The sequence below is a fragment of the Doryrhamphus excisus genome, linkage group LG5 (assembly GCF_037039965.1).
Source record: "Doryrhamphus excisus strain RoL-2023G ecotype Guam linkage group LG5, RoL_Dexc_Guam_v1.1, whole genome shotgun sequence".
NCBI classification, from domain to species: domain Eukaryota; kingdom Metazoa; phylum Chordata; class Actinopteri; order Syngnathiformes; family Syngnathidae; genus Doryrhamphus; species Doryrhamphus excisus.
The window spans coordinates 8801618-8825302 of NC_136361.1; the positions used below are offsets into that span (position 1 = coordinate 8801618).

Sequence of the window (23685 nt, forward strand, 5' to 3'; positions counted from 1 at the left end):
GGCTGTTGAGTCAGTTGTTTTGACTCGGCTCACTGAGCCGATTCTTTTTGCTCCCACGTGGCTCCTAAAACGAATCGTGTAAAACGAATTACCAATGAAAAAAATACATGACAAATACAAATACAATGTTTATTGCTCATATTGATTCCTATAAATCTCAATTAGCAGCTACAAAAATATATTCTGTTATCAATAAAATACAAAAAATAAAGACCCATTTCAATAGATACATTAAATAAAAATAGGTCAAATGTCTTTGTGAAAAATTCTCACGATCTAATCGACTCTAAGAGGAATTACATTCGCAAATAACAGAAAAATTGGCAAAAAACGCGTCGGCTCCCAATTTGCCCCTAGGGATGAGAGTCGTTTATTTGAAAGAGCCATCTGTTAGAGCCGATTTGTTCGCGACCGATACATTGCTATCTCTCACTGTCGCGCACATACTGAGAACATGGCGGACGTACTGGAGCTTCACGAAGCGGGAGGCGAGGACTTTCCTATGGATGAGGATGGTGATGGTAACCTTAATACGTATGCTCACTGCGGCTAGGTGGTAGTTTAGTGTGGTTACTAACCTGTGAGGGAATATCGAGGTGTTTCAAAGCAAATTGTCACAAAACAAACAATCGCCGGCTCGTGCGTGCTAGCAGGCCCTCGCGATGCTAAGCTAATAGGCTAACAACGCGCCCGTAATTCAAAAGTGGTGCTGTTAAACTTAAATGACTTTTCACGTTTCATCTTGAACTGCTATAGTTTGATATATAACACAGAGTATAACCCAATACATTTAAACATTTCCCGCTGTTTGTGCTACTATGCTGCTAAATGAAACTCACCCCAAACTACACTGCATATGAACAATATAACTTATTTTTGCCAACAGAAAGCATCCACAAGTTGAAGGAGAAAGCCAAAAAGAGGAAAGGACGAGGCTTTGGTTCTGGTAAGTACAAGGTACTCCATTTATCACCGTAAATCCATTTTTCTAAGTCTGCTCTCATGCTAACACCGAAGCTACAACTGAACTCCTGACATTAATATAAAAAATATTTACTACAAGAATTTAATGAAACTTTGATAAAAACATCCAGAGTAGAACCGTTGCTCCTCTGCATTGAGGGGCCAGATGAGGTGGCTTGGGCATCTGGTCAGGAAGCCTACCAAGACACCTTCATGTGGAGGAGTTTAGGGCACCTCCGACCAGTAGGATGCCTCAGGGGAGACCCAAGACAGGTTGGAGAGATTATGTCTCTCAGTTTGGGCTTCCCTGCTTAGACGGCTGCCCCAGCGACCTGACCTCAGATTGTCACCACAAAACTTTCACTTATATTTGACTTGTTCATATTTTTGTAGATGAAGGCGCCAGATCCCGAATGAAAGAGGACTATGACACTGTGGAGCAAGATGGGGATGAGCCAGGCCCTCAGAGATGTAGGTGCTGCTGTGGACATGAAGACTAGTCATCAGTCTGCTGGTATTGTTGCAATATGTTAAAAGGAAGCTTGACTTTATCGTTGATCGTCTTCAAGCTGTGGAGGGCTGGATCCTGTTTGTGACGGGCGTGCATGAGGAGGCCACGGAAGAAGATGTTAACGATAAGTTCTCTGAGTTTGGAGAGATCAAGAACCTGCACCTTAACCTGGATCGCAGAACAGGCTACCTCAAGGTGAGACTACTTTGCATTTGGAGGGCCTCTCGGATAGTGAGTCACTACTTTGTTACATGGAATGATACAGTATAGGTACGGCAAACACATTAGTTTATGTGCGATATAAACAAAACAAGGTTTTACTGTATTTAAAACCTTGTCACAGTTTGAAGGAAATATAACATGCACTATTGTGATCTTATGTACAAGTTTTTTTTTGCATTGAAACTATAAGGTTGCCCCTCCTTTTTCAGTGCATTTCCTTTCTTTTCCTTTCACAAAGGCATGTCCTGTTCCATTCTGGCCACAAGGTGGCAGCATTACACCGAAAGAAGGCAATACACAAAATAGGTCTCCATTATAAATACAATCAAAAGTATTTCAGGGAGCACCTGAACTTTTGCATCATTCAGTGTTTTAAAATATAGTAATGTTAAATTGTATGCGTGTGATGCTCTTATTGCAACTGCACCACTAACCATTGACCATATCGATTACCTGTTTTCTATTGTTTCAAGCTGCCAATGCTCCCATTTACCAGTGTTTACTGCCCCCCAGGGCTACGCTCTCGTCGAGTTTGAGACGTACAAAGAGGCCCAGGCTGCCATGGAAGGCCTCAACGGCCAGGACATGATGGGCCAGCCTATCAGCGTGGATTGGGGCTTTGTAAGAGGGCCCCCGAAGAACAAGAGGAGGTGAGGACACTCTGTTAGTGAAGCTGTGCGTTAGGCACAGCTTCTGCCTTTCTTTCGGGTTGGGTCCTGTGATTGGCTGGTGACCAGTTGCAGGTGAACCCTACCTCTCAGCCAGGGGTGGGCTCCAGCTCACGCATGACCCCAATGAGGACAAGCGGTACAAAAACTGAATGGATGCTTAATATAGCTCATTGCATTTTGTTTTTTTGTAGGACCGGTGGACGCCGACGCAGCAGAAGCCCCGACAGGCGGCGGCGTTAAAGGTGTCCTTGACGGACGCTATGCCATCTTCTCAAAGAATGTTTGGTATTTTCCCCTTTTTTTACGTGTCTCTTGATCTCAATTGATGAGATGAGAGGACATGAAAGTATAGGTTGGCTTAAAAATTCAGCATCAGCAATTTTTTGTATTTTGCTAAAGCTACTGTAGGAAGCACCAGAAGGATCTCCATATAACCATGCCGGTTAAACATTTGTCATACATGTGACTTTTCATTCCCTGTTAATCCCTCTCATGCGTGTGCGTTTTATTGTGCCAGACTGTTTTTGTTTTGTATGACTTGGGCAACATTAAACCTTTTTAAATGGACAAGGTGTGCTGGTTCGTTTGCAATGATGATGCATGTTTTGCATCATCCTGGTTGACCTCACTGAATGAAGCGCTTTTGTCAAGTGCAGCACCTGTCACTCTGGAGCACTAATGCGGTCATAGGCTAAAGGCAAAAAAACACCCTCTTGGCCCCTTTTTGCTGGTAGCCAATCAGCAGTCAGGTGTTTTACACTTTGGCCTTCTCGTTAGCAGGGTGTGCCATCAATCAAATGTACAGCCATTTCCTACTGGTCGATATTGGTGTCACCGGAAATAGATCCCTCTTCTGGTTGGCTGGCTCATTGGGTGGGCGGGCGCAGAGGACTGGGTTGACGTTGTTGTTGTAAGTGGAGTGGAAATTACTTTGTCGCTGGTGGTCCGGCTTGGGATTGTACGCACACTTCCACCCAAGAAGATGCCCCAAAGTTGATCATTGTCAATTTTTGTAAGCACGCGTGTCACCGACGAGTGTCAACTTGTGTAGTGGAACTACATCGGGGGAGGATGAAAACGTCGCCGAAGGTAAGAATACAGTTTGGGGCATTCTCCAACGTTTAGCTAACGGCTAACACTAGCCACTGATTAGCTGGAAGTAGCCACTTGCTCACCGAACGAGGATAATCAATTTTAACAAAATGACCGATTACATGTGTCTTTTTAGATGGACTTGCGTCTTATTCCATGTTCGTAAAGTTGCTGGACTCGTAGCAACGGACACATGTAAACCCCCTCCAACCCCCCCCCCCCCATGTGTTTATGTAAGCGTTTGTCTTTAATCTTTTTTTTTTTTTAACAACATCCACAATATAAATATCAAACATTTAAAACAAACTTTCAGACTCTTTGACAAAGCAAATTGGTTGTCTCTCGGACAGATAGCAGTATCGCCAAGTTAGCTTCCACCAACGTCCCCTTTGGCTGCGCATTCACGCATTTAACGTCACTTTATTGTCACATGTGAAGAAGTGAAAAGTGTTTATCAGTTGTCACGGTGCAGCAGGTGTGACAATGCGTGTTTGCATGACGTAACGGACTTTAAATCATCAATAGACTTGCTTGGCCCGTCACACTCTTTGGACGGAGCTGCTGTCAGATGAAGAAGCAATAAAGTGCATCCTCTTGTCAAATTGGGACCATACCGACACACTTGACTTCTGTGGGTTGTGGATGACTTGTGAAAAGCAGTCACGTCCCAACCAACCATAGCATGGGGGGGGGGGGGGGGAAGGGGCGTGTTACACTTTGAATTATTTACAACTTGCATTGATGCACCCTTTTGTTTGCCAGGACACACCAGGCAGGACAAACTGTCACAAGCAGCAGAAGTAGGACAGGCGGACGTACAGACAGGGCCCACATAGACATGTCTGCAGAATTCTAGACCGAAGCTAGGAGAAGACCAAATAGGATAAGATCAGATAGGATCAGATTAGCCTTAAAGTAGCCTCTTACAGTACTCTAGCCGAGAAAGTCAACATTGACATGATCGTACAATACTCACAAGGACGTTTTCCTTTGCTATTATTCTTACTTTGTATATGTCATTGATTGGTCATATCCAAATTCCTCTACTTCAGGGGTCTCAAACTCAATTTACCTGGGGGCCACTGGAGCTAGGGTCTGGCAAGGCTAGTTTTCCAAAAAAAACCACATTTATTAAAAACAGAAAAATATACAAACTTTTTCAGTGCTTTGGTTCCGATTTCCTACAAAAAAAGCTCTGATAAAACGTTCTACTGTTCTCAATCTTATTTTTTATTTTTCTGCACAAAATAAGATGACAAATAAATAAACAAATCAAGAATAAAGAAAATCAATCAATCAGTAATAAATAAATATAATAATAATAATAAAAGGGCAAATAATAAAAACTTAAGAAACCACATATAGTTGCTGGGTAGACAAATGATTTTTTTCAGATTAAAATGAACAAAGCATTATTAGAGCCCTGTAGACATGACAAAACACAACTATAGTCACATTTATACTCTTTTTATTCACAACATATTGTGCAACTGCAGAGTCTTGAGACACATGCTAACTCGCAAACTAGAGAGCTAGCAACCTAAACGGTAGCCTTTAAGTTATTTCCTTTAAACTTAAATAGCCAAAAACCTACCACTTCCACACGGATAGGGAGGATAACTATTAACAGTTATTTAACCTTTAACATGAACATGAATCAAACGTAATATTTTTTTCTGGGTACATGATACCATACAGCATCCATATCAAACTTGCGCGGGCTGCACTAACATTAAACTTTCATATGAAGGCGGGGGCCTCAAACTAGTGTCCTGCGGGCCACATTTGGCCCGCGGACCGCGTGTTTGAGACCCCTGCTCTACTTCATCAATTTTGGTCCTTGCTAATAAAGAAAGTCAGAAATGAAGATGAAAAAAAGCACTATGTTAACACAAGTCAAAAATCCTCAATATGTCAGGAGCACTCTGCTGTTTTTAAGGACCGACTGCTAATGAAGTCAAAGATCCCCTGCTCTGCAGTTTCTAAGAATGCACCGCATATTTTCTTTCAGATCTTTTATATAACGCTACAGTTTTATAATAGTAATAATAATAATGCATTTTATTTGTACAGCGCTTTTCAAAATACTCAGACACTTTACAGAAGAACGGAGTTGAATAAAAGCAAGTAAACAGAGAAAAAGATACGTTAAAATACAACATTTGTTCCTTAATACACAGTTAAACATGAGTAAAAGCGGGGCGGGGCACAGCAGTCAGGTATAAAAAGTTAGACATTAAAAACAGATTTAAAGACACCCTGGACTGGTGGCCAGCCAATCCCAGGGCACATATAGACAAACAACCATTCACACTCATATTCATACCTATGGACAATTTGGAGTGGCCAATTAACCTAGCATGTTTTTGGAATGTGGGAGGAAACCGGAGTACCCGGAGAAAACCCACGCATGCACGGGGAGAACATGCAAACTCCACACAGAGATGGGCGAGGGTGGAATTGAACCCTGGTCTCCTAGCTGTGAGGTCTGCGCGCTCACCACTTGCCCGCCGTGCTGCCCTTTTTTTAAGGATCTACGAGCAAAACGTTGGTGAAAGATCTTCGCCGTGCGTGCTCTGCTGTTTTAAAAGGAAAACTGCTTTTGTTTAGATTTTTCCCATCATCCGCAACCCTTGAAACATGAAACATGACCCACACATCTTTTCTGTGCAGAAAAACAACTAGCATAGGGGAGCAAACAATGCACCAGGACACACCTGTTTTGACTATAAAGCCCTAAAAAAACCACCTCCAAAAAGGCATCAGTGTTCTATATAAACCTAGCTACAGCGACATTGTTATTGTAGCAGCTAACACGAAGAACTATATTTATGGTGTAATGACATAGCACGTCACGCCGCTAAGCAGAGGTAGCGAGCCCCCCTCCAAAACGGTGCGATAGGACACCGATCTGTACCGACTAGGAAACAATAGCCAGCATATGAAGAACTACGAATAGACAACCCAATTATCTGTAAAGTATTAGCCCACATTCCATGTTGTGTGTATACACGGCGAGATGGACTGTGTGTTGAAAAACCGACTTCCTCTGTATTACTCGGCAAGTCGTGTACATTACTCAGTAGCTACTGTATGTTACTCATACACAGACTGTTCAGTTTAGTACTCAGTATGTCTTGTAATATTATTTAGTAGGTACTCTACATTATTCAGAGGTACTGTTTATTATTCATTAATTACTGTACATTACTCAAGAGCTACCATACATTGCTCAGTACATCCTGTATATTACTCAGTACTTCCTACATATATAACTCGTAGGTGCTGTATATTACTCAGTATGTCTTGCATATCCCGCAGTAGCTACTGTGTATTACTGAGTAGGTACAGTACATCACTCAGTAAGTTTTGTATATTACTCAGTACTTCCTATTCATAGGTGTTGTATATTACTCAGTATATCTTGTATATTCCTCAGTAGCTACTGTGTATTACTGAGTAGGTACAGTACATCACTCAGTAAGTTTTGTATATTACTCAGTACTTCCTACATATATTACACAGTATGTACTGTATATTACTCAGTACTTCCTACAAATATTAGACAGTATGTACTGTATCTTACTCGGTACATTATGTTTATTCCTCAGTAGCGACTGTGTATTACTGAGTAAGTAACTTGCATTACTCAGTAATTTCTGTATATATTACTCAGTTCGTCCTGTATATTACTCAGTACTTCCTACATATATAACTCATAGGTGCTGTATATTACTCAGTGTGTCTTGTATATTCCTCAGTAGCTACTGTGTATTACTGAGTAGGTACACTACATCACTCGGTAAGTATCTGTATATTACTCAGTACTTCCTACATATATTACATAGTATGTACTGTATATTACTCAGTACTTCCTACATATATTACACAGTATGTACTGTATATTACTCAGTACATTCTGTATATTCCGCAATATGTCTTGTGTATTACTGAGTAGGCACAGTACATCACTCAGTAAGTTTTGTATATTACTCAGTACTTCCTACAAATATTATACAGTATGTGCTGTATATTACTCGATACATTCTGTATATTCCGCAGTATGTATTGTGTATTACTGAGTAGGTACTGTACATTACTCGGTAAGTACTCTGTATTACTCAGTACATCCTGTATATTCCTCAGTAGCGACTGTGTGTTACTGAGTAAGTAACTTGCATTACTCAGTAATTTCTGTATATATTACTCAGTTCGTCCTGTATATTACTGAGTAGGGGTTAGGGGTTAGTAGGGGTACATGAGGGGTTCCCTGGTCCCTGGTACTGGTTCCTTGGTTCTTGACATCACATTTTTTGTAAATACATATACTACATATACTTATTTAAAAAGTAATATACAGTTACAAATACCATAGTTTTTGTATGTATATGTTGTTTGTTTTGCGAGCGGCGACCCGTCCCACTTTGTTCGACGGTCCTTAAACACACCACTGTGCATGTGCTAACTTTCTCCCACACGGCACACCCCCAGCCCCTCCTACAACCGCCTGTGTATTAGGGACACAGTAGGGACTGTGTATTCTTGGGCAGGTCCTGTGTATTACTGAGTAGCTACTGTGTATTACTCGGTCATCGGTGTGCTCGGCCACTCCCGTGGCGCTCTTGGTGAGGAGGTGGCGGCGTGTACCGTGTGTTTGCGAGGCATACCAGCATGACGAGTCAGCGTGCGGATGCTCGGCATAGCGTTGCTGTGAAAACAATTTAGTACATGTGAGGAATGATGTCATCTTTTAGCCAGCTCGCGTGTTCACTTGTGACAAGAACAAGAGACGCCGATTTCACTGTCGGGGCAATGGAAGGTAGAACCAGTGCTGCACCGCCTCACCAAATGCTGTAGTGTAAAAAGAAGTCGAGCTGTCTTAATAGTAAATAGTAAAGACAATAAAATAGTCTTAATTAACAATAACAATGCAGCTTCTTGTCTGTATTCTTCTCCATATGACAGGAGCACTTTGTTGTTTTTAAGGATCGACTGCAAAAATGGTAGCCAAAGATCTTCTACGATATAACACTTTGTTGTTTTTAAGGATCGACTGCAAAAATGGTAGTCAAAGATCTTCTATGTAACACTTTGCTGTTTTTAAGGATCTACTGCGAGAGTCAAAGATCTTCCATGTGACAGGAGCTCTCTGCTGTTTTTAAGGATTGGTGTGGAAAAAAAAAACGTCTCAAAGATCATCATAATGACAGCAAAAAAGCGAGTCAAAGATCTGCGATATGACCGCAGCACTCAAACGCTGTTTTTGAGGACCAACTGCTGAAATGCTAGTCAAACATAATAATAATAATAATACATTTTATTTGTACAGCGCTTTTCAAAATACTCAAAGACCTTTTACAGAAGAATGGAGTTGAATAAAAGCAAGTAAACAGAGTAGAAGACACACCAAAATACAACATTCATTGGTTAATACACAGTTAAAACATGAATAAAAGCGGGGCGGGGCACAGCAGTCACATATAAAAACAGATTTAAAGAGGTGGGTTTTTAGTTTTTAGTTTACACACTTTCCATAAACGTTCAGTAAAGTATGGAACGGTCGGCTAGCACACACATGCACGTCAACGCGACTCGCGTGGGAAAGCTAAAGGCTGCTGTCCACTGAGCGACGTTCCTATTGCACTTTGTCCATCCGTCCAGAACCTGGTTGTGGAACAGATCACATGACTAGATAGGAAACGTACTTGCTTTTAAGTACAAGGCCGCACAAAGCAATCCAAGTACGTTGACGGCAGTCATGGATGCTTTTGCTTCTCCAAGCATGTTTAGTCAGACAAATGACTTTGTGTCCTTTACCATAATAACTAGCTTTCACATCATAGCATCTGAAACAAGGATTATGTGTGTGTGTGTGTGTGTGTGGGAGTATTTCACAGGGGAAGCCGGCTGCTTCAGCAAAGCCCAGGCTATGAAATTTTAAATTTGACTCTCTGGCTGGACACTCCTTTCAAACAGCTGCTCATTTAAGTGTGTGTGTGTGTGTGTGTGTGTGTGTGTGGGCGAAGAATCCAGTGTCACTTTTGACGGCATTCCCACGAGAGAGCTCTCAAACACGGTCAGATTAATAAGTAAGCAGCTATCTTCCACTCGCTCAGGTTAGTGGGACAGGCTGTGTGTGTGTGTGTGTATGTGTCAGGTGTTCACACAAAGCAGCGCCAAGTCCGCCCCAGCAGCTTCTAAATCAGTAGTCTCAAACTCAATTTACCTGGGGGCCACTGGAGCTAGGGTCTGGGCAAGGCTGGGCCGCACCAGGTTTTCCAAAAAAAAAACCCAAAAAATGCATTTATTAAAAACAGAAACATACACAAACTTTTTCAGTGCTTTGGTTCCGATTTTCTACAATAAAAGCTCTGATAAAACATTCCATTGTTCTCAAATATCTTCATTTTTATTTTTCTGCACAAAATAAGATGACAAATAAATAAACAAATCAAGAATAAAGAAAATCAATCAATCAATCAATCAGTAAAAAATAAATATAATAATAATAATAATAAAAGGGCAAATAATAAAAACTTGAGAAACCACATATAGTTGGTGGGTAGACAAATTATTTTTTTCAGATTATAAGGAACAAATCATTACTAGAGCCCTGTAGACATGACAAAACACGACTATAGTCACATTTCTACTTTTTTATTTACAACATATTGCGCAACTGCAGGGTCTTGAGACACATGCTAACTCGCAAACTAGAGAGCTAGCGACCTAAACGGTAGCCTTCAAGTTATTACCTTTAAACTTAAATAGCCAAAAACCTACCACTTCCACACGGATAGGGAGGATAACTATTAACAGTTATTTAACCTTTAACATGAACATGAATCAAACGTAATAATTTTTTCTGGGTACATGATACCATACAGCATCCATATCAAACTTGCACGGGCCGCACTAACATTAAACTTTCATATCAAGGCGGGGGCCTCAAACTAGTGTGGCCCGCGGGCCGCGTGTTTGAGACCCCTGTTCTAAATGTTAAAAAAAGTTATTTTTTGCAGATCAAATTAATGTGAATGTGATGATGCAAGGTAGACCAACACACGAGGAGCACTGGCTTCCTGTTGATAGCTGCCTTGAGTTACTTTAGCTCTCAGACACTTTATTAGGTACACCCCCACACAGCTCACGGTGTCCAAAGTTTTTTTTTATAACGCTCATTTGAATTAATATGTATATTATTCAAACAGTTGTTGTGCGTGATCTTACTTGAGCATCAAGAGGTGTAGCACACGACACACACGGCTATCGAGTGCACATGTATACACTCAGCGCCCCGCCTCTCCCCGCTATAGAACCAACATAATGCACAGAGGACTCTTGTCATCCAGCTTGGTTGGGAGGTAAAGTGGAGGAAAACAAACACGCACGCACATGTCAATATATTGAAGCCGGCAAAATTATCCTTTGTTTTTATTCATCGTGCGATTAATTGATTTATTGATTATCGGGAGGGGATTGTTCAGTGTTTAGAATGATTTTTTGCCACGACTTAAGCAGTCTGCCGAGTCAATACTTCCACTCCTTATGATGACAGCATTTCATTCATCTTATATATCCGGCACGTCACACAGGCATCAACTCGGCTTGTTTACGTTATCATTTATACCGGTATAAGTCATATAAGTCTTATCATGGGAAGACTCTATATTTCTGTACCGGTACATACAAAATATTGCCCAACCCTAGTTGAATATATTGTTTTGGCTGACACGCAAAGATAATAGGTCCGCTTTCATGGACCACAAAGGAAATTGAAAAATATTCACATTAGAGAGGGGATTACCAAAATAGTTGATTAATTGCAGGGCTCGACACTAACGATGTACCGATGGCAAAACAAAATTCTGGCGGTAATTTGCAAACCAATCCTTGCAAATCTTGAAATGGACAAATCAGAATGGTTTATTTAGACTGCGGTCCGCGTTTTACCCAATGAGCGATGGTTTGACTAGGAAAACATCTATCATGGCGTCCCTGCCAACATGGTCTAATTCTTCAACAACTTGTGAAGGAAAACAACAAAAAGCGATGAACCAGTGCCTCCTAAACAAGTATTTTATTAGCGGCAGCAAATCAAATGATGGCACAGGTGAGTGAATCACATTGCTGTGACAATTTGAAGTGGTCACAATGAAACACCACCCATTAGATCCAATACCAAGTGCTGATTTTGCACAAGCTACAAAATCTAGCGCTTCCATTTCTCTGTGGATTTTTCTCACCTTTGCTTCACAAATTATTGTTTGACCATTGAGCGTTTTTTTCTGGATTCAAAACACTTTACTAGTACACAAATGTGTCTATTCAATAATGTTTCATTGTGGTGCACAAATTGTAAATATCACTGCTTACTACGACTACCATGTGTAAGGTAGTATGGCATGCCATGTTAACATACGTTTCAGACATTCCTCCAAATACAATGCATCAGTACTATTATCTGATGAATTATCAGCATATTCGGGCAAGTAGTTCTCACCTTAAGGATTCCCCATGGGCAAGTCATTTTTGTTTTTAATGTAGAGCCCTGAATTGGATAGTTGATTAATTAAATGTTATCATTATTTTAATAAATGTAATCTCTGTGTTGTTGAATTTGGCACCATGTATAGTTGTTTATTGTTGGTGACCTCCAGCTGCATCAAGTCGTTGATTTCATTGTTGACCAAATGATGTCATGTTTGTAGTGTAGTGTAGTGTAGCTTGCTTGTGATGTTGGTTTGTTCCTTCTTTTCCGTAGCTGCTGTATGTGGTCTTACGTTCATGCTCGCTAGAGACGATCAAAAACGAGCTTCCTCGTCACACATGAAGGTCCGATTAATGGCCGCCTAGTAAAAAGCTCATTTGCGATCCTCCGTGCCAACTTCTGATCCTCCTCCGACCTCAACCCTCTGGTTGCTTACCTTGCCAGCATTGTGACAGCCTCACCTCTCCGGTTGCCGTGGGACTTTTTTAATTCGTATTGTCATTATTTGGCAGCGTGTCGGGACTCAGAAATGTGACAACACGTTGCCGCTCCCTCAGATATGAAGCTATGTCGGGCCACATGCTGCCATACCAGGGTGTGGATTAATAATAATTGCACCTGAAACAACCTGTCCAGCGTGTGTGTGCGCGTGATATGCAGTACATGCGATGATTATTGCTGGGAACACACGGGGAAAGTACGCAACGGTTTAGTCGTAGCTTCCCATCCAGACAAGAAGCCCTGCTTCATCCGAGACATCAGGCCTAATCCGGCCCTGACGAGAAGCCCTGCGTCACCCAGCATGACATCACACAAGGAATGATGCAACGTCCCAAGCCCGACCTAGCGGCACATGGGGATTCACATGAGCAGCTTTAGCGCTGGCGTAGTAAGCTAGTAAGCCTCGGTGTCGCCGACCTCTTCCTTTGTTTCAGGACTATTCCACATATGTTTTGTTTTTCATTTGTTTAATCCAGTGAGTGCATAAGACACGGTTGTCCAGAGTGTAGCCAGGTGATATAATTTATCCAGAAAAAGAAAAGAAAACGACAAAATGAAATCATTTTTCAAGAATAAAATCTAAATATTAAGAGAAAAAAAGATGTAATCTTAATTTGATGATAATAAAGTAACATGATGAAAAATAACATAATTTTAGTCGATTAAGATTGAAATGTTACATTTAAAAAGGAGTCGTAATATTATTTTTGGAAAAATTAGTTTGAGGGAAAAGTTAAAATATTACGGAAATAAAGTTAAAATGTTATATGAACAAAATCTTATGAGAAGATCATTTAAAAGAAGAATACTGAAATAGTTGGAAAGAGAAAGAAAAGCAGAAATTAAAAAAAAACATGCTGTAAAGTGCTATTCACATCATACAATACATTTCACTGAATAAATTACCAACCAGTTAGTTTATGTTTTAGATAATTTGTTCAATTCACAGTGGATTCACATCGGAACAAAATGTATTTTCTTGTGTCTAACGGACTACATGATGGTGCTTTTGTAAATGAGTAATAAATAGTATTATGAGTAAATATATGCATATATATTTTAATGGCATGGAATGGAAATAAAAAGGGTTTTCTTTAATAAGTCGTAATACTATGAAAAACAAACTAAACAAAATAAAACTGTCATTTTTAGAAAATCAGTTTGGAAGAAGATTATAACATTATGGAAATGAAGTAAAAATATTCTGCCAATAAAGCCATAATAGATTAATCTATAAGATATTAATATATATTAAATTGGAATATTATTAATCTTATTAATATTATTAATCTATTTATTTTCTCTTGGAATATACTGTATTGTTGTAGTATTACAAGAAGAAAATGAATTATCTCAAGGGGACTTATGCTAATTTTTTGTTGCGGACTCCTATTGAGCAGCGACACACAATAACCCACACAGAAAGCCTTTTACATTTTGCAAGCTAGCAAGCCTGCTACCAAATGACACAGGAGATGCGGCCGGGTGGCATGAAGAAGATTGATGGTCTTTGATGACAATGGTCTGCAGCCAATCAGGATGCAGAATACAATGGCCGGTGCAGACAGACTTCCCACAGTGCAATTACAGTGTTTATATGCTATAATTAAAAAAATCCACAAAATAGGAAGGTGTGTATAACTGTGTATCATATCTACACGAGTTGCTTGACAAAGTATACACATACACTATGTGGCCCTTGGTGGAAAAATTTGGACACCCCTGGCATAAGAAATGTGTCTGAGTGTAAAATATTGACATGCTCCGTATGATTTATGTAAAGGAAAGACATTAGATGGCAGCATCAGACATCATAAAAGCTAAATGATGTTCATCCTGTGAGAAGTACTCAAAAGAGGATGTTAGTCTGTCTCGTGTAGGCCGGGGCGGGGGTGGGGGGTGGCTTACAGTGTCAGTGTCTTGCTGCGTTGCCTGCTTAGCACTCAATATCATTTCACACTAATTCCATTTTCTGCCTTATTAGTGTCGTGACAGAACAGACAACTTAATTAACTGATTTCACTCAGTTAATTTCAAGTTTATCGTTGTTTTTTTTTGTCTTTAGTTTTATTAGTTCCTAACGTTAACAGGCGCCCCTTTTTATTCTAGCTGCAGCACGGTGAAATCAGCGCCCCAGACAGTTGGCCTGGCAGGAGGCATTCCAGTCCCCATTTGGTGCCCTGTAAGGCTCTAATCAGCGCCCAGCAATTTTAAATAAATGTCAGACATCCTGCAGTCGCCTAGATACAGTCATTTCAAAGTGCCATTTTTTTTTTGTAGTTGCCGGAGAACATGCCATTATGTGTCAGTAACTTGCGCCACATAATTGCATACAACGTAGTAACATGAAGGAATGGGACAGGAGGACACAAATGCGTCGCGCCAATGTGCTAGCATCACACTCACATGTCAACAACATCAAGATAGATTAGCATAGTCACTGAAGAACAACGTAAACATAGCTGACTGGCAGGTATTTGGCAGAGCTTTAGTTTAAGATGCGTAGTGAAGCCTTAAAACATTTTTTTGACAAAGGTCCATTCACACTCATTCAAAAACACATTCATACCTATGGACAATTTGGAGTCGCCAATTATCCTAGCATGTTTTTGGAATGTGGGAGGAAACCGGACCATAATTAGTTTGAATACAATTTAAAATGTTTCACAGAGCTTTATTTTGATAAGTACGCCCCGGAATCGCCTGTCTGTCACTTACATATGTCTGACCAGATACAGGGCAACGTATTGTGCTGATTTTGGCTTTTTTCTTATTATCACGAGGATGAACAATAGCCCATACAATGCGGAGTCAAGTGACAACATCTTGTCACGTGACTATCTCTGCCGGTGTGCGTGTGATGGCACACCGGCACACGTTTCAATCATCATCAATGCTGGCAGCATCTACCTAGCTCAGAGCTACAAGTGGCTAATTCATGGGATACATCAATCATCATCACAACTTACATTTTTAAAGTGTCACTTAACAATGTTTCCCTCTGCGTATCATTCTAGTAAGGAAAACACCAGTTGTGTGATCTTCACTTTAAACACGTATGACATGACATCTGAATTCATGACAAAGGAGCACACTGAGTGGAGATGTGCTTTGTAAATAAAGTACAATTTAACTAACACTAACATAACATAAATAACTAACATAAATTACACTAATTGATCAATTCTCCTTTCTTTGTCAAAGTAATGGTGATGGTTTTATTTCATTTGAACATGCATCAGATTCCAATTGAGTGCATCCCATAATCAGTTCCCAGTTCCACATGTCCAAAAGGAGTAGGAAGAAGCAAAACTTATTAAATCCTACCCCTCCATCTGGTACTTTTACAATCACTAACTGTTACATTTGTTCACTTCCGGCTTTCCTAATATAGTTTTAAGTTGTTGTTATATTTTTTTGAATTTTTTGAAATATTTAAAAAAATAGATTTTTTTTGAATTTTTTGAATATTTTTTATTTGTATTTTTTATTTTTTTCGTCCCATACCGAAGTAGGAGGTGATGTGATCATCCAATGCCATAATGTGTACCATAGTAAGTGTCAATATAGTGATATATATAGCACATCATGACTGGTTCAAGACTCTTCATCCTTGTATTTAGCAAACATCAACTGCTGGTATTGTTTCTTGAATTGGCTCATCGTTGTGCATTGTTTGATTTCCTTACTCAATCCATTCCATAGTTTGATTCCACATACTGAAATGCTATGGCTAGCATAACGTAGTCCTAGCATAGAAGTGTTTCAAATGTACTTCTTCCCTGAGATCATATTTCTCCTCTCTTGTAGAGAAGTATTGGATGACATTTTTAGCTAATTGGTTGTTTTAGCCTTATGTATTATTTTAGCTGTTTTAAGTAGTTTTGATTCAAGTTGGAAACAATTGTTTTGAAGATCCTCAAAATAACAAGAGCACGCTGGTGTTTTTAAGGACCTACTGGAAAAGAACTAGACTAAGATCTTCTACAGTATATGACAGGAGTGATCTGCTCTTTTTAGGAATGTTTTGCAAAAATCCCAGTCAAAGATCCTATAAATGACAGGAGTGCTCTGCTGTTTTGGGGAATCTGCTGTGAAAGTAGTGCTCTGCTGTTAATTAAGTACCTTCTGCAAAAAAAAAACCCGTCAAAGATCCTCAGGAGCACACTTCCATTTTTAAGGACCGACTGGAAAATCCCTGGAGAAAGATCTCTATGTGACAGGAGTGATCTATTGTTTTTAGGAATGTGCTGCAATGATCCTGTACATGACAGGCGTGCTCTGCTGTTTTGGGGAATCTGCTGTGAAAGGAGTGCTCTGCTGGTTATTAGGGACTTTGTGCAAAAAAAAAAAAATGCCACGAGTAATATATATAATATATAATATATAATGTTCATTGACAACATTCTCTGTAGAGTAGAGAAAGGTTTAATGACAGAAACAGTCCATGACTTGTGTCATCTTCAAAGACAACTTGAAAAGGTGTCCTGTCTAAACCTCAGTGTCTAAACCTAGTGGGTCTAATTAACAAATACTTCAAGTCTGCAATGAATGAGGTCTAAGGTGTGGAGTCGCTTGTCGGGTTCTTCGAGAAAATGCTATTAATAAATATGCTCCGAGTGATGGATGAGGCATGTCCCTCTGTGCGGATATGACTCTCCCCCCACTCCTCACCCCTGTATATTTGCAGAGTGCCTGAAACAGGTGGGTGGAATCGTTTTTGAGACTAAGGGGTTATTCCATGCTGGCGTTGAACGCCGGAACAATATGAACAACACATTCCAAAACTCACACTCTTTGTTTGCTCACTTTCTTTTTCCAATAGTTGATGTTTATTTTAGTGCAGGGGTCTCAAACACGCGGCCAAATGTGGCCCACAGGACACTAGTTTGAGGCCCCCGCCTTGATATGAAAGTTTAATGTTAGTGCGGCCCGCGCAAGTTTGATATGGATGCTGTATGGTATCATGTACCCAGAAAAAATTATTACGTTTGATTCATGTTCATGTTAAAGGTTAAATAACTGTTAATAGTTATCCTCCCTATCCGTATGGAAGTGGTAAGTTTTTGGCTATTTAAGTTTAAAGGAAATAACTTGGCTACCGTTTAGGTCGCTAGCTCTCTAGTTTGCGAGTTAGCATGTGTCTCAAGACCCTGCAGTTGCGCAATATGTTGTAAATAAAAAGAGTATAAATGTGACTATAGTCGTGTTTTGTCATGTCTACAGGGCTCTAATAATGCTTTGTTCATTTTAATCTGAAAAAAATCATTTGTCTACCCACCAACTATATGTGGTTTCTTAAGTTTTTATTATTTGCCGTTTTATTATTATTATATTTATTTATTACTGATTGATTTTCTGAAAAAGTTTTCACTGAAAAAGTTTGTATATTTTTCTGTTTTTAATAAATGCGTTTTTGTTTTTTTTGGAAAACCTGATGCGGCCCAACCTTGCCCAGACCCTAGCTCCAGTGGCCCCCAGGTAAATTGAGTTTGAGACCCTTGTTTTAGTGTCAGCAGCTCAGCCGTAAAGTTAAAAGCTGCGCTAATCTGGTGTTGACTCACGCGTGGGCACAGCAGCTCAATAAAAGCCAGGTTAAGTTGATTATTTGCTGTTTGCGGCCGGTCTTCCCCCAGCTCTGCTCTGCTAGACACAAAGACCAAGGCTGCCATGAAAGGGAAGTTGGACTTGGCAGATTTTTGTGTTGTGACCCAACTGCACTGGGACCTGACCGGCCCCGGTGGCATGCGGTCAGGGGGGCCGCGGGGGAGCTCAGGGGGGCGGCTAGGGTGCGGAATCTCTGACATCAGCCGAGTGTGTGTTCACGCTTGGTCAGGCGTGGAATGTGCACTCTACAGAACAAGAGACAGAGAGAGAGAGAGAGAGAGAGGAGTTCTTCATCTTGATACGTGGAGAGGGACTCCACTGAGATGTTTTTAAAAAGAAAGACACGGGGTGGTCTACATGTGGGTTTTTTGGTCTGCGGCTTCCTTCTGTCCCGATAAAAAGATGGACACAGTCCACAAGCAACTGTCCTCTCCAACTGGCTGAGGTTCAGACCTTTATAATGGCCTCCTTGACGGTAGATGTTAGCATCCAATGAAAACCTTTTGACTGTTTAACACAGGAGTGTACAAACATGGAATGGCCACTTAGATATTTTGTATTAGATATGCTAAGAAGGTAAGCTATATTTGAAGAAAAAACTGCATAACAGCTTTGTGATTTAGCATCAACGATGCTACTTTTTCCTCCATTTTTCCATTTTGCATTTTTACAGCTATTTTTTTCCATTCATGCTGGATTTTTAAATGTATTTTTCAACTATTTCAGCTATCCGCTTACATTTTCATTCATTCATTTTTTATCGCTTATCCTCACGAGGGGAATGGGAAATTTTCAATTCATAATATCAATTTGGCTGGCATTCCATTTTTTTTCTAATGAACAAAAATGTCTTTTGCAAAGTTTTGAGGAAATCCATTGAGATTTAGGGGTGCCACCTCACACATAAACTTTTGTAAAATTTCAGAAAATGTGCAATTTCTAATGTGCAATTGCCAAAAAGTTTTGGCAGCTTTGTGATTTAGGTGAATTATTAGCATCAACTATGCTACTTTTTCCTCCATTTTTGCATTTATGCTGGATTTTTAAATTGATTTTTCAACTATTTCGGCTATCCGCTTACATTTTCATTCATTCATTTTCTACCGCTTATCCTCACGATGGTCGCGGGGGGTGCTGGAGCCTATCCCTTGTGAGGCGGGGTACACGCTGGACTGGTGGCCAGCCAATCACAGGGCACATATAGACAAACAACCATTCACACTCACATTCATACCTATGGACAATTTGGAGTGGCCAATTAACCTAGCATGTTTTTGGAATGTGGGAGGAAACCGGAGTACCCGGAGAAAACCCACGCATGCACGGGGAGAACATGCAAACCCAAGGGTGGAATTGATCTCGGGTCTCCTAGCTGTGTGGCCTGCGCGTTAACCACTCGGCCGTCATCGTGTACCAAACACCTCATATGCACCTGCTCTGCCAGAGAATAAGAAGACGGTGCAGGAGGGATTGGCGTTGCCAAATTAGCAAGCTGTTGTTAAATTTTGCGAGTATTTACGCCCCCCGACATGCTTTTTTAAAACAGGCCGGCCAAGTATCCACCTTTTTAGAAACGTATAGCACCCCTGTCTGCACTGTCCAGAAGCCTCCCAAACGCTGGGTAAAGACTTGGAAGGCATGGGCCTTGCCAGTTGAAGCCTGACGTGCTATTTCGAATGTACAGTAATGCTGTAGGATTACATAAGAGCGTTCAACTGTGATGGTATACAACACAGACGCTGCTAAAGACGAGCTCCAAGAGAATCGCCTCTTTTTCAGTCCTCATCTGCGATGGAAGCCGCTCCTCGTGAATCAAAGATGGGGCAAAGGTGTTCCTGCGAGCAGGCCTTCATTCTCCTCTGGCGTTCCTCAGCCGGTGGTGTTCCTCAGCCGGTGGCGTTCCTGAGCCGGTGGCGTTCCTCAGCCGGTGGCGTTCATCCTCTTCCCTGCGCTATAGCGTCCCTCTTATGTAACGGCTCGCTGTAGGCAGACGGGGGCTCAGGCCCTAACCAGATTACAGATAGCTCCGCAGATTGACATGCCCAAGGACAACATTTCAACACACCTTTGTTTTCATTTTCCCTTCATTCCGTGTCGGCTTTCCCCAGCAGGGAATTTACAGAAAAAGTTTGCTAATGAGCGCAAGCTTTCCTACGTGTTTTAATGCAGCTTTTTGTGAGTGAAAGATCCTCAAAATAACAAGAGCACGCTGGTGTTTTTAAGAACCTACTGGAAAAGAACTAGCCCAAGATCTTCTACAGTATATGACAGGAGTGATCTGCTGTTTTTAGGAATGTTTTGCAAAAATGCCAGTCAAAGATCCTGTAAATGACAGGAGTGCTCTGCTGTTTTTTGGAATCTGCTGTGAAAGTAGCGCTCTGCTGTTAATTAAGCACCTACTACAAAAAAACAACTGTCAAAGATCCTCAAAATGAGAGGAGCACACTTCCATTTTTAAAAAAATAATTTGTCTACCCACCAACTATATGTGGTTTTTTAAGTTTTTATTATTTGCCGTTTTATTATTATTATTACATTTATTTATTTATTACTGATTGATTGATTTTCTTTCTTCTTGATTTGTTTATTTATTTTGTGCAGAAAAATAAAAATTAAGATATTTGAGAACAGTGGAATGTTTTATCAGAGCTTTTATTGTAGAAAATTGGAACCTATTTTTCTGTTTTTAATAAATGCATTTTGGTTTTGCAGTCAAAGATCCTGTAAATGACAGGAGTGCTCTGCTGTTTTTTTTTTGGAATCTGCTGTTAAGGACCTATTGCAAAAAAAACTGTCAAAGATCCTCAAAATGACAGGAGCACACTTCCATTTTTAAGGACTGGCCGCAAAATCCCTGGAGAAAGATCTCTATGTGACAGCAGTGATCTATTGTTTTTAGGAATGTGCTGCAAAAATGTAGTGAAAGATCCTGTACATGACAGGCGTGCTCTGCTGTTTTTTGGAATCTGCTGTGAAAGGAGTGCTCTGCTGGTTATTAGGGACTTCCTGCAAAAAAAAAAAAAAAAACGGCAAAAATCCTCAAAATGACAGGAGCACACTGCCATCTTTAAGGACCGATTGGTAAATCACTTTGGAGAGATCCTCTACATGACAGCGGTGCTCTGCCATTTTAAGCATATGCGGCAAAAATGCTAGTCAAAGATCCTCTCTGCTCCGTCGAGCTAAGATAGGCCACTAATGCAAAGATGAAGCGTTTTCCTCGCCTTCATCCGAAAGCCAGCCTCAGCAGTCAGTTGACCCCTGGCGGCCCCGGCGAGGGCTGACGCAGCGGGCCGAGGTGACCTCTTGTCCCTCGCTTGATCCAGGCCTTTCTCCCACGTGTCGTCAGCAGCTCCTGTTACATAAACACCTCCTGCCAGACAAAAAAAGCTCAGCCGCCATGGACGCCAATCACGGCGGCGTGGGCATGTCCGCTCGGCAGCGTCCCGGTTGCACACGCCCCCTATTGCGTCACATGTCTAACTGCATGGAACACGTTATTCTTTATTTTTATTCTCATTTTGCAATTATTATTATTATTGCACCTCTTTTTTAGGGCTGTCATGGTAACAAATTTTGCTGCTTGATTTTTTCCACTTATCGAATTATCATTAAGATTATCATCGTTCTATATTATTATAATATTACTCCGCTGATCAAAAGTGTTGACTGTCGGGAGGAAGCCACACTGGAGCTGCATTCAAACTACAGTAAAGTCTCGTTATATCGATATTGTCGGTAGTCTGAAAAAATATCGATATAACCGGACTGTCGATATATCCGATCCTGCGCCGAACTGCATTAAAAGTGGGCAATAATGCACTCGACATTGTTCTATAGTATAGAACAATGTCGAGCAGCTTAAATCAATCTTTGCTTAAGGATTTCAATACCAAAAAAGAACACGGCGAACGGCTGCTTCCAGTCAACTTTATTTTTCACACTTCCACCACCAGAGCGCAGCACACACACCGATTCCCGCACTTCCTGGTTCACAGGTCATGCTCAACCCGCCCCACATAGCTGGCCAAACACGTGCCTGCAACAGAAGAACCAACTGCAGCATGTACATATGAAAAACAGTGATTATTGCAAGCGATAAAAAGATATCTGAATACAACACAATTAAATACATGTATTTGTACGCTTGTGTCTTCGTTGGAATAGGTGTGTATGCTACGTCAGTTGGTTCTTGTGTTGCAGGCATGTGTTTGGCCAGCTATGTGGGGCGGGTTGAGCATGACCTGTGAACCAGGAAGTGCGGGAATCGGTGTGTGTGCTGCGCTCTGGTGGTGGAAGTGTGAAAAATAAAGTTGACTGGAAGCAGTCGTTCGCCGTGTTCTTTTTTGGTATTGAAATCCTTAAGCAAAGATTGATTTAAGCTGCTTTTGTATCGATATAAGCAGACCAAATTGGCTGGCGGGAGATGAAAAGGGCATCGTAGTAACTGGATTATTATAATAACCGGGTATCGTACTAACGGAACTAATTATATCATAAAAGACTAGAAATTTGCCGGGAAATGAAAATAGTATCGTAATAAGCAGTACTTCGATATAACCGATATCGATATCACGAGACTTTACTGTATTAATGTTTGCGTCTGTTTGCTAACTGCTAGCACTCGTGCAGCCCCACTACTGCCACAAAGACACTTAATAGTTGAAAAGATGCTCACTCTGCATTTATTTCATATAGAGCCAATGCACACAGACATGCAGAGTAAACACTCTTGTCATCCAGCCTGTGTAGCACAAAAAGACTAACCGGTACCAGTTTATCCAGGGCTCATAATTACCCACCTGTTTTTTTTTGTTTTTTTAATCGTTTGATAAATCGATGCAGCGATTATCGTGTCAGGCCTACTCGTGACTATTTATTGATGTTTTCTTCACAGCCAGGCAAATTTTTTCAAAATGTAAAAAATTCACACTTTTTCCGTAATTACACAATTTTTATCATGCAAATTAAGGCTGAAGCACCAGCCATTGGGGGGGATAGCATTGTTAATCGAAATGCCCTTACATGCACTGGAGTTTTGCTGGGGTGTCCGATGTTCCCACTCTTCTTTTGTTGTTTTGTCTTATGGAAGATTCTGTGATTATACAAGTGGAAAAAAATCACTCATTGAATTGGTAACTGCTATGGCGTGGAGAAGGGGTAGGATTTAATAAGCTGTGCTTCTTCCTGCTCCTTTTCAGACACGTGTAGTAATGAGGTGTTGTGTGTGTGCATGTATGTATATGTATATATATATATAAATTTGAATGGGAAATTTTAAATTCATAATATCAATTTGGCTGGCATTCCATTTTTTTTATAATGAACATAAAAATGTCTTTTGCAAAGTTTTGAGGAAATCCATTGAGATTTAGGGGTGCCACATAAGCTTTTGTAAAATTTCAGAAAATGTGCAATTTCTAATGTGCAATTGCCAAAAAGTTGACCTGGAAATGTTGAGTACAATGAACTTCTATACAGCATCGTTTTCTATAGGGTCATCAAAGGGGGGGCAGACCAAAGACCAGAGGGCAGCATCTTAGGAGAGCTGGTGGGTTGTGCTGCACAGTGCCTCAAATAATAAATGGACAAGTGTATATCACATTATGTAGGACTACAGTACTACT

General features: G+C 40.6%; 2 protein-coding genes across 4 annotated transcripts in view; both read left to right on the forward strand.

Annotated features, from left to right (window-relative positions):
- Positions 1-414: 414 nt before the first annotated feature.
- rbm8a (RNA binding motif protein 8A) lies at positions 415-2939 on the forward strand. Of its 2 annotated transcripts, none has more exons than XM_058054080.2 (6): positions 415-515; positions 887-946; positions 1357-1434; positions 1533-1669; positions 2210-2346; positions 2559-2937. In XM_058054080.2, the coding sequence occupies exons 1-6, from the start codon at positions 455-457 to the stop codon at positions 2605-2607; spliced, it is 522 nt and encodes a 173-aa protein (XP_057910063.1). In that variant the 5' UTR covers positions 415-454; the 3' UTR covers positions 2608-2937. The 2 variants fall into 2 exon arrangements, with proteins under 2 accessions (XP_057910063.1, XP_057910062.1); XM_058054079.2 differs by having other exon boundaries at positions 418-521; positions 2559-2939.
- A 332-nt stretch (positions 2940-3271) lies between these two features.
- otud7b (OTU deubiquitinase 7B) overlaps positions 3272-23685 on the forward strand; it is a 39495-nt gene continuing 19081 nt past the window's right edge. For both annotated transcript variants that reach the window (XM_058054063.2, XM_058054064.2), the window contains exon 1: positions 3272-3456. The gene's annotated coding sequence lies outside the window, so the exon portion shown is untranslated. The remainder of the gene's footprint in view (positions 3457-23685) is intronic.